This window comes from Equus quagga, chromosome 2, assembly GCF_021613505.1.
Source record: "Equus quagga isolate Etosha38 chromosome 2, UCLA_HA_Equagga_1.0, whole genome shotgun sequence".
NCBI classification, from domain to species: Eukaryota; Metazoa; Chordata; class Mammalia; order Perissodactyla; family Equidae; genus Equus; species Equus quagga.
The window spans coordinates 145,183,576-145,195,914 of NC_060268.1; the positions used below are offsets into that span (position 1 = coordinate 145,183,576).

The 12,339-nt window shown below is 34.9% G+C and overlaps 1 protein-coding gene across 7 annotated transcripts in view; it reads left to right on the forward strand.

Annotated features, from left to right (window-relative positions):
• The window catches only part of LIPJ (lipase family member J), a 42,698-nt gene extending 38,785 nt beyond the window's left edge, over positions 1–3,913 (forward strand). For 6 of the 7 annotated variants that reach the window (XM_046654660.1, XM_046654666.1, XM_046654665.1 and 3 more), the window contains 2 exons: positions 2,171–2,242; positions 3,646–3,913. In XM_046654660.1, the coding sequence (XP_046510616.1) occupies positions 2,171–2,242; positions 3,646–3,879 (306 nt within the window). In that variant the 3' untranslated portion in view covers positions 3,880–3,913. The remainder of the gene's footprint in view (positions 1–2,170; positions 2,243–3,645) is intronic. The other variant, XM_046654664.1, reaches the window with a different exon arrangement.
• Positions 3,914–12,339: the final 8,426 nt, after the last annotated feature.

The following is a 12,339-nucleotide window of genomic DNA, read 5'->3' on the forward strand; positions in this document are numbered from 1 at the left end:
GATAGAAATAAGAACATTTTATTATATTAGTGAAAATGGCTTAGTAGGGAGGGGAAAATTTATGAAGTAGGAGAGAACGGGGTAGATAGCTGGGATAGATAGCATCTAGTAAACAAGTAAAAGAGAAGCTCTAACTAGGTGCATAGATAATGTATACAAAGAAACAAATAGGAAATATATATATATATGAGTTCATTTGCTGCTAAGCGTATTGATGTAGAGAGGTCTTTGACTCAGATGTCTTCCAATTGCTTCAATGTTTTTATTAAAATAGGAAACATATTTCAGAAAAAGAGAGTATGGGTGAGAGAGAAGATGGAGGCCAGTGAGGAGAGGAGAAACTATGACATAATCACTTAGAAGGATGGAAGAGAAAATAGATTAGGGAATTATGGCATGAGTCTGAGCAAAAATAATGTCCTACATGAGATGTGTAAATAAATTTAAAGTGGATTCAATCAGCAAAATCTTGAGTTTTTCTCCAGTTTTGTTCAGTTTCATTAGTATAGGCATATAGTAGGCAGAGAATTTGGTGTTTCTGGAGTTGTTTTTTTGTGAAGCAAGTAGGAAATAGAAGTGGAGAGGTGTTGAGGAAATGTAATTTTAATGATTGATTGTGGGATTTCAGCTAGGTATGCTAGGGAGAAAGAACATCGAGGAAATAAAAAGTTAAAAGGATGAATGAATTCAAGGTCCTGACAGAACTGAAGGATTTTTGAAATTGATATGCTAGAGAGAATTGCTGGAAAGACAACAGATAATGTTCAGAAAGTAGGATGCATAAAATATGGAGTGGGCTCAGCTGATGGCATAGCAATTAAGTTCCTGTGCTCTACTTCAGGGACCAGGTGTTCGCTGGTTCAAATCCCGGGCACGGACCTATCCACCGCTTATCAAGCCATGCTGTGGCAGGAGTCCCACATATAAAGATGAGCACAGATGTTAGCTCAGGGCCAATCTTCCTCAGCAAAAAGAGGAGGACAGGTGGCGGATGTTAGCTCAGGGCTAATATTCCTAAATATATATATATTATGGAGGGATTGTGTAATGAAAGAGTGTATAGTCACAGGGTGAATGGCTGGTATAGGGTGCAGGACAAAATCACTGAAGGAGGGTAGTTCAAGGAACTCAGAGGCCAAGCTGTTGGAAGGATTAAATCACTAAAAATCAAGGCTGGAATAGTTTTAGAGAGAGACAGTGAGCAGGAACTAAACAGTACAACCTGGAGTTCAGTAGACGACAGCAGCAGTAAAGGACAGTGGATGATGTAATTGAATGATGTACGATTCAAAGCTTGGAGTTTAAGGAAGGAGGAAGTGAGTGTTGTCTGGAAGAATGTATGAGGAACAAAGAAGATAATCCAACCCCGAGGTCCAGTGATACCTGATATTTAGAAGAAAAAAGTAGTGCTGTCTGAAAGAGCCGCAGGGGAGGAAGTGTTCTCAGGGAAAATCAAATTGTCAGTAGAGCAAGAAGGTGAGGGAGCCATTCAGAGAAGAATTTTAAGGTAAAGAATGATGATGGAATTCCAGATGGTAGAGAGAGTTTTAGGAGTTGGGGAGAGTTGAGAGAGAAAGAATAGGGGATGGGTGAAGCCTTATAAGATTTAGAGTACCAGGGAAGACAAGTAATCTGGGAGTCTGAACCTTCTTGTGATGAAAACATAATCAGGGGGAAAAATAGACATAATCAGATGACACCTGATAGACTCAAAGCAGATAGTGGTGGTGAGGCTTGAATGTTAAGGAATGGAGCAAGGGGTGGCTTCTGAGACACTCTTGAGCCCTGTTGTTTGAAGCAAAGGTATGTAGGGAAGTGTCATCTTAGGCCTAGTGCAGGACACTTCTTCACCTCTTTTGATGAAGCTGAGGATTTCTCGGGAAGCCTAATGTTACCCCAAGCACACAGGCCTTGGTAGTAAAGACCTCAGGGAGATGTGCACTTACATGAAGATGACAGAGTCATATCCTGTAGATTCCCTTATCTGCCCTCCCAGCTCTTCCATTTCTTACCCTATCCAAAGGAAGAGAGAAGCAAAAAAGTCCACCTACACATATACCAGCAGACCCAGGACAAAGGGGGCATATGTGTGCAATGTGTACCTTATTTGTATCAGCTGCCACTGTAATGAACAAATGAGTGTAGTCTTATCTTTTAATTTTTCTTTCAGCTTTTTAATTCTAGTCACTTGAAAGCTTTTGACTGGGGCAGTCCTGTTCTGAACTTCCTTCATTTTAATCAGGTATATGATTGTGTATAAACTAAAAACTATATTCCCAACTAGATCAGAGGATTTTGCTACAGATAAAGGGTCATCTCTAAAGCTTGAGAGTACAAGTGTGAGAAGGACGAGCAGATGGAGACCATGTTGATTTGGATCCATTTTGTCACATCCAACTGACAAGAGATTTTCACATGTTAGGTATATGGGGTAACTATTCAGGTTCAAAATTGATTCAGCTTGAACTAAAAAGCCTGACTTGTGGCCTATCAAACACACATTGTACATATGTTTAACCATTAAAGTAATGGTTACTTATCTCTTATGATAAGAATGCTTACTTCCTCTTCTATGCCCTATTAATAATGCTCAGATTAGTCCCTTTCCAGACAGGGCATCAGGGTCATGTTGACCTGCTAATTCGCAATGGAATACCTCTTTGAAACTTTGATGAATGTGTATCCTGGGCATGTTTAATGTATGTTCTTTGTTCTAAAAAGATAGAAGACTCTCCTGAAAACCATGCTTCCCTGGAAGACTTTTCTAAGTTCTTTCTAGGTTGTAATCCTCACTCTTGCTCAAGTAAAATTCACCCTATTTCTCTTTTCTATAGAATAATTATTGGTTATTTTGTGTTGACACAACCAATGTTGCTTTTCCATGTTTTCTATGTATTTTAACAATAAATATTTTGGGTAAGCAGAGAGAAGTTGACAGTAGAATAATTCATCATCCATCAAAAGGAAAAATATTATGTTTGTAATATGCATAATTCTGTGCTTGTTTACATGAGAAATAAAAGGCATAATATAGCTCCTGACCCTAAGACTATTCTTGTATTTGGGAAGATAGTCAGACACATAAACTAATGAGGAAAATGTAGAAGTTAATGTGAAGATGGTAAAAGTTGTATAATGTCAAAAGTCTTGAAATATTACAACTCAAGTTTGTCTAGTTTAAAATTATGCTTTTCCATCATATTTTTCTGCCTCAGCCAAACTCCATGCCTGATGTGGTTTGCTTGTGTAAAAATCTAAAGTAAACTATAAGGATCAAATTCAGTAAAATCAGATTTGACCTTGACTGCCAATATTTATTATTTATTGATAAATGTCTTGACAGTTATAAAGCCACATAAAATTCTTATTAAAATACTTTCATGTTTTATAAATAAAACTAAAATTACCCCTGTGGAATTTCTGAGTAATCTGATATAGAACAAGCTATCTAGTTTGATTTGCATCTTATTTCTAAGTAAAAATTATAATACCTATTCTTTCATGCTTTTTGCTTTGTAGTAATAGTTATTTTAGATTCATCTTATTTTAAACAATATTTTAGTTCATAATTTAAAGCTTTAGTAAATAGCATCTTATATGTATCATTCCTTGTGAAAATTCTTATCTTTACTCATTTATATTTAGACAACTTCTCCATTGTACAATGTGACAAAAATGAACGTGTCAACTGCAATTTGGAATGGTGAAAGTGACTTGTTGGCTGATCCTGAAGATGTTAAAATTTTACTTTCTAAAATCACAAACCGTATTTACCATAAATCTATTTCTTACTACAATCATATAGACTTTTTGTTTGGATTAGATGTATATCATCAAGTTTATCATGAAATCATTGATATCATCAAAGGCCATCTATAAAAGAACATGGGACTCTGTTGAAGGATCTATACAATTTCTATTAAAATCCAATTTTTTTCTCACTATATGTGTATTTCCAGTTATTTAAATAAAGTCTGTAATTTTTCCTATTTTTTTTATTGCACCTAGACCTTCCATTTATTAAATCAGTAGCATTTATTATATCAGGAGAAACAGCAGATTAAAATCAGTAGCATTTATTATATCAGGAGAAACAGCAGATTATAACTCAGCCCAAAAAGTCTGTTGAGTTTCTAAATAGAATATAAATAACCAAAAAAAAAGAAACAATAATCTCAATTAAAGATTTTCAACTGCAAGAGATGGCTTTTTGAGAAAGGTGTTTTTTCCTTCAAAGAAATATGAACATATATTATTAAAAAAATAGAGTTTGGAAGAATCCTTGCTTATAAGAAAGCTAATTTTTTCCTATGCTGAATGAAGAGTAAAAGCACATTCTGAGCTATGTAAAAGAGTTTGGAGGAGAAAAGAAGTAGAAAGAGAGCCTGTATTCCAGAGCAAGGTTGCTGCTCTCTCCCCCACTTTAGGCCAAGTCCCAGAGATAGTGAGATCACAGAAACCATAGAGGGATTGTGCCTCACTTCCCAGGGTGTATAGCCTGGGGGGAGTACAGTTGCCCTTCCAGCCTCGTGAATTAAGAGTAGCAATGGTTGAAGTATATTCCTAGGTAAATAGACCTGAAGGTGGCTTCTAAATATTACACACTGCAACTTACTGCATGAAAGATCCAAGAGTTTCTACATACCGGAGAAGTGTAGACATGTTCAAGAGAGTACTAGTAGATGAAAAGAGGGCTAAGATTTGGGATGAAGGGATATTGTCAGTAAATGCAACATAAACTGTAGGAGACACAGACTGTGCAGCAGATGCAGGACACACTGAGGCCTTCATCAAAAGCCCATTCAAGGATTTATGCTTCAAGGGAGGCCAAACCTTTCTTCCTTCCAATTCCTGAATAATACATAATTTCACTGACCTTTTGTAATCCCTGGGGAGACAAAATGGAAAGGAAGAAACCTATAATTGAGTGTGAGTTTTTCACATTAAGACTGTGTAAAACAATCTATAATTTACTGAATGGGAAAATTAAGCTTTCTGCCTCAAGCAAAGGGGAGGCTGAAAGCCAAGCTAAGTTCAGTTAGTTTTGAGGTTGCTAAACTACATAAGATGAGTCCATGCTTATAGATTTTTAAACTGTTGTGCAAAAATAAATGGAATATGTAGATAGAAAATATAAAATGAATTCATACATTTTTATGACTACAGCTAAGAGACAGCAAATGATAACTTTGAAGATCATATTTAAGGCTAAACAGAAGCCCTTTCTTTCTTTATTAACCCGTGATACTAACACAGTAGAGTACTGAGAATAGATACATATTTAGAAATATTTGTTTAAAGAGTTCACAAATGTTAATATAGCATTTTACTTCAAACTTTTCAATAATCCTTCAAAGAAGGCAAATGTAATAGGATAGTAATTCAGAACAATTACTAATATTAAAGTTTAGATAATAAATTGAATAATAATAATGAATTGACAGAGAAATTAAGAAAACAATCTCATTTACAATTGCATCAAAATGATTATAATAAGAATAAATTTAACTGAGGAGGTGAAAGACCAGTATATTGAAAACTCCAAGACATTAATGAAAGAAATTGAAGAAGACACAGGTAAATGGAAAGATACTCTGTAATTATGAAATGGAAGAATTAATATTGTTAAAGTGTCCATATTACACAAAGCAATATACAGATTCTCTATCAATATTCCAATGGCCTTTTCACACAAATAGAGAAAAAATATTAAAATTTGCATGGAATTATAAAAGATCCTGGAATAGGCAAGCAATCTTGAGAAAGAAGAATATAGCTAGAGGCATCACACTCCCCAATTTCAAACTAGTCATGAAAAGCTTCATGATTGAGATATGTTCTGAGAAATGCATTGTTAGGCAATTTCATTATTGTGAAAACATCATACAGTGTACTTACACAAACTTAGATGGTCTAGCCTACTATACACCTAGGCTATGTACCACTAATCTTATGAGACCACTGTTGTATACATGGGTTGTCATTACTGAAAAATCATTATGTGCCACATGACTGTATATTAGATAGCTAGAGTAATTAAAACAGTATGGTATTGGCATAAAAACAGACACATAGATCAATGGAATTGAATAGAAGGTCTGGAATTAAACCAACTCACATATGGGCTTACGGAAAAGGAGCCAAGTACATACAATGGAGAAAGGACAGCCTCTTCAATAAATGATTTTGGGAAAATTGGACAGCCACATGCAAAAGAATGAAATTGGATCATTATCTTACACCATACAGAAAAATTAGCTCAAAATGCATTAGACTTGAACATAAGACCTGAAAGTATAAAACTTCTAGAAGAAAACAGTAAGTTCCTTGACATAGGTCTTGGCAATGATTTTTTGAGTCTGACACCAAAAACAAAAGCAAAAATAAACAAGTGGGACTACATCAAACTAAAAAGGTTCTGCACAGCAAAGTAAACCAGCAACAAAATGAAAAGGCATCCTACTCAATAGGAGAAAATATTTTCAAATAATATATCTGATAAGGGACCACTATCTAAAAGATATAAAGAACTCATACAACTCAAAAGTAAGAAAACATCCAGATAAAAAATGGGCAGAAGATCTGAATAGACATTTTTCCAAAGAAGACATAGTGATGGCCAACAGGTACATGAAAAGATGCTTTACATCATTAATCATCCAGGAAATGGAAATCAAAACCACATTGAGACATCATCTCACAGATGTTACAATGACTGTTACCAAAAAGACTAGAAGCAACAAACATTGGTGAGAATGTGGAGGAAAGAGAACACTTGTGCAGTGTTGATGGGAATATAAACTAGTGCAACCACTATGGAAAACAGTCTGGATATTCCTCCAAAAATTAAAAGTAGAACTACTATATAATCCAGCAATTCCATTTCTGAGTATTTATCTGAAGAAACTGAAAACACTAATTCAAAAATATATATGCACCCCTATATGCCATACAGCATTATTTACAATAGTCAAGTAATGGAAACAACCTGAATGTCCATCAAATGACAATGGATAAAGAAATTGTGTATATATATATATATATATATATATATATATATATACACACACACAATGGAATATTATTGTCATAAAAAAGAATGAAATCTTGCCATTTGTGACAAGACGGATGGACTTCAAGGGCATTATGCTAAGTAAAATAAATCAGACAGAAAAAGTCAAATATCCTATGGTCTCTCTTATACATGGAATTTAAAAAATAATGAAATAGAATAAATCTAAGCTCATACATACAGAGAACAAACTGGTGGTTGCCAGAGGCGGTATGAGGGGAATTGGAGAAATGGTTGAACTGTATGATTTTTTTAGTTTAAATAAATTCACTGAATAAATAAATAAATAGGAAGTTTCTGGTAATGGTGGACTGAATAATTCAGACCTGGAAAAATGTAAAAAGCATTATTTGAAGGCAATGGAGAGCTAAAAATGCAGTGAAGAATTATAGGATCAAGAAAAAGAAATCCAGAGAAGACAGCCTGACATTTTTAGATGTTTATGTCCTAGTAACCTCTGCTTGTTCTAGAAGTAAGAGTAAAACTTAGAATTCAACCCACCAAGGGGAAGTTACCTTGATCTTCAGGTTTTGGATTGGAACCTCAAAGTACTGTACCCTAAGAAAAAGGTCAAACTGAAAATTGATCACCTTTTCAGGAACTGTAGCCTAGATTGAGTCACATGAATTCTTAATGTACTAAGATGATCTGGGAATAATAATCCCTTGCCAATGTCAGAAGCAAAAGTAAATTCTCTCTCTATGAATATCAAATAACATCAGGATGCTAGAAATAATGCTAAAGTTTTGCAATGTTGTACAATAGGTCAATATACAAAAATAAGTTGTATGTTTGTGCACTAGCTTTAAATAATCATGAAATGAAATTTAAAATATTATACCATTTACAAAATTGTGGTAGTTATAATAATTGGGAATACAGATAACAAATATGTTCATGTTGGAGGATTCAATATATTATGATATACACTTTTCCCAAATTTATCTATATATTCAAAGAAATTCCAATAAAACCCCAGGGGCTATTTTGTCTAGAAATTATTATATTGATTCTAAAATTTATATAGAACTACGATTAATCCAGAATTGCCAAAATAATTTCGAAAAATATTGGAAGACTTACACTACCTAATTGTAAGGCTTACATCACAAAACTGAATTAGTTAATGAAGTATAGTAATAGTATCAAAAGATATCTAAATCCATGGAACAATACAGAGTCTAGAAATAGACTACACCTATATAGTCAATTGATCTTCAGTGGACTTATGGGTAGTGTTTTCAAAAGTGTGTATCATTATAGAAAAAAAGATGAACTTTGACCGCTCCATTACATTATACATAAAATTTGAAATGAATCATAGACCTAAATCTATAACCCAGAACTCTAAAACTTCTACAAGAAAACAGAGGAGAAAGTCTTTCCACCCTTGGGGTAGGCAAAGATATCTTAGAAGAAACACAAAAACAAGAGCAGCTATAAAGAATATGTTCATAGAATGAATGCCATGAAAATTAAAACCTCCTTCTCATCAAATGACGCTTAAGAGAATAAGAGACAAGCCACCAACTGGGAAAAAATATTTACAACAAATGTACCTGACAAGAAATGTTTATCTGGAATTTATAAAAATAACCCTTGCAACTCAATAAGAAGACAAGTAACCAAAGAAAAACTGAGCAAAACACTTAAATTCTTCACACAAAAAAATAAGAATGGCCAGTGAAACAGGTATGTGAAAAAGTGCTTAACATCACTAATCATCAGGGAAATGCAAATCAAAGCCACAATTAAGTACCACCTATTAGGATGACCATTATCAAAAAGTCAAAAGATAAGTGTTGATGGATATGTGGATAAAAGGGAAATTTATTTTTTATTGAGTTATTGATAGGTTACAATCGTGTGAAATTTCAATTGTACATTAATGTTTGTCAGTCATGTTGTAGGTGCACCACTTCACCCTTTGTACCCACCCCCCACCCCACCTTTCCCCTGGTATCCACTAAACTGTTCTTGGTCCATAGTTTTAAATTCCTTATATGAGTGGAGTCATACACAGATTATCTTTCTCTTGCTGGCTTATTTCACTTAACATAATTCTCTCAAGGTCCATCCATGTTATTGCAAATGGAATGATTTTGTTCTGTTTTGCAGCTGAGTAGTATTCCATTGTATATATGTACCACATCTTCTTTATCCACTCGTCTGTTGATGGGCACTTAGGTTGCTTCCACGTCTTGGCTATTGTAAACAGTGCTGCAATAAACATTGGGGTGCACAGGACTTTTGGGATTGCTGACTTCAGGCTCTTTGGATAAATACCCAGTAGTGGGTTGGCTGGATCGTATGGTAGTTCTATTTTTAGTTTTTTGAGGAATCTCCATACTGTTTTCCACAGTGGCTGCACCAGTTTGCATTCCCACCAGCAGTGTATGAGGGTTCCTTTTTCTCCACAACCTCTCCAACATTTGTTGCTATTAGTTTTAGATATTTTTGTCATTCTAACGGGTGTAAGGTGATATCTTAGTGTAGTTTTGATTTGCATTTCCCTGATGATCAGCGATGATGAGCATCTTTTCATGTGCCTATTGGCCATCAGTATATCTTCTTTGGAGAAATGTCTGTTCATGTCTCCAGCCCATTTTTTGATTGGGTTGTTTGATGTTTTGTGATTGAGTTGTGAGAGTTCTTTATATATTAAGGATATTAAGCCTTTGTCAGATATATGACTTGCAAATATTTTTTCCCAGTTAGTGGGTTGTTTTTTTGTTTCAATCCTGTTTTCATTTGCCTTGAAGAAGCTCTTTAATCTGATGAAGTCCCATTTGTTTATTCTTTCTATTGTTTCCCTTCTCTGAGAAGGCATGGTGTCTGAAAAGATCCTTTTAATATTGATGTCAAAGAGTGTACTGCCTACGTTTTCTTCCAGAAGCCTTATGGTTTCAGGTCTCACCTTTAGGTCTTTAATCCATTTTGAGTTTATTTTGGTGAATGGTGAAAAAGAATGGTCAATTTTCATTCTTTTACATGTGGCTTTCCAGTTTTCCCAGCACCATTTGTTGAAAAGACTTTCTTTTCTCCATTGTATGCCCTCAGCTCCTTTGTCAAAGATAAGCTGTCCATAGATGTGTGGTTTTATTTCTGGGCTTTCAATTTTGTTCCATTGATCTGTACACCTGTTTTTGTACCAGTACCATGCTGTTTTGATTACTGTAGCTTTGTAGTATGTTTTGAAGTCAGGGATTGTGATGCCTCCCGTTTTGTTCTTTTTTCTCAGGATTGCTTGAGTAATTCGGGGTCTTTTGTTGCCCCATATGAATTTTAGGATTCTTTGTTCTAATTCTGTAAAGAATATCATTGGGATTCTGATTGGGATGGCGTTGAATCTGTAGATTGCTTTAGGTAGAATAGACATTTTAACTATGTTTATTCTTCCAATCCATGTACATGGAATGTCTTTCCATCTCCTTATGTCGTCATCCAATTCTCTCAGAAAGGCCTTGTAATTTTCATTATATAAGTCCTTCACTTCCTTAGTTAAATTTACCCCAAGGTATTTTATTCTTTTCGTTGCGATTGTGAATGGTATTGTATTCTTGAGTTCTTTTTCTGTTGGTTCATTACTGGAGTATAGAAATGCTACTGACTTATGCAAATTGATTTTATACCCTGCAACTTTGCTGTAGTTGTTGATTACTTCTAACAGTTTTCCAATGGATTCTTTGGGGTTTTCTATATATAAGATCATGTCGTCTGCAAACAGCGAGAGTTTCACTTCTTCCTTCCCTATTTGGATTCCTTTTATTCCTTTTTCTTGCCTGATTGCTCTGGCCAGGACCTCCAGTACTATGTTAAATAAGAGTGGTGATAGAGGGCATCCTTGTCTTGTTCCTGTTTTCAGGGGGATGGGGTTCAGTTTTTGCCCATTGAGTATGATGTTGGCTATGGGTTTGTCATATATGGCCTTTATTATGTTGAGGTAGTTTCCTTCTATGCCCATTTTGTTCAGAGTTTTTATCATAAATGGCTGTTGGATCTTGTCAAATGCCTTCTCTGCATCTATTGAGATGATCATGTGGTTTTTATTCCTCAGTTTGTTAATGTGGTGTATCACGTTGATTGATTTGCAGATGTTGAACCATCCCTGTGTCCCTGGTATGAACCCCACCTGATCCTGATGTATGATTCTTTTGATGAATTGCTGAATTCTGGTTGCCAAAATTTTGTTTAGAATTTTTGCATCTATGTTCATCAGTGATATTGGCCTGTAGTTCTCTTTTTTCGTGGCGTCCTTGTCAGGTTTTGGTATCGGTGTGATGTTGGCCTCATAGAATGTGTTAGGAAGTGTTCCATCTTCCCTAATTTTTTGGAATAGCTTGAAAAGGATAAGTATTAAATCCTCTCTGAAAGTTTGGTAGAATTCCCCAGGAAAGCCATCTGGTCCTGGGGTTTTATTCTTTGGGATGCTTTTGATTGCTGTTTCAATCTCTTTCCTTGTGATTGGTCTGTTCAAATTGTCTGCCTCTTCTTGAGTGAGCTTTGGGAGATTGTAGGAGTACAGGAATTTATCCATTTCCTCTAGGTTATCCATTCTGTTGGCATATAGTTTTTTGTAGCATTCTCTTATAATCTGTTGTATTTCTGCAGAGTCTGTTGTTATTTCTCCTTGCTCATTTCTGATTTTGTTTATTTGAGCTTTCTCCCTTTTTTTCTTTGTAAGTCTGGCTAGTGGTTTGTCAATTTTATTTATCTTCTCAAAAAACCAGCTCTTTGTCTCATTGATCCTTTCTACTGCCTTTTTCATTTCAATAGTATTTATTTCTGCTCTGATTTTTATTATTTCTCTCCTTCTGCTGACTTTGGGCTTCATTTGTTCTTTTTTCTCTAGTTCAGTTAGGTGTGCTTTAAGGTTGCTTATTTGGGATTTTTCTTGTTTGTTAAGATGTGTCTGTATTGCGATGAATTTTCCTCTTAATACAGCTTTTGCTGTATCCCATATGAGTTGGTATGGCATGCTATCATTTTCATTTGTTAAAAGGGAAATTTTATACACTGTTGGTGGGTGTAAATTGGTACAACCATTATAGAAAACAGTATAGAGAGTCTCAAAAAAATTAAAAATAAAACTACCATTTAACCCAACAATCTCACATCTGGGTATATTATCCAAAGAAAATAAAATCACTATCTTGAAGAGATACCTGCACTCATGTATTCCTTGCAGCATTATTCACAGTAGCCAAGATGTGGAAACAACCTAAGTGTCCATCAATGGATAAATGAAGAAAGAAAATGTGATTGTG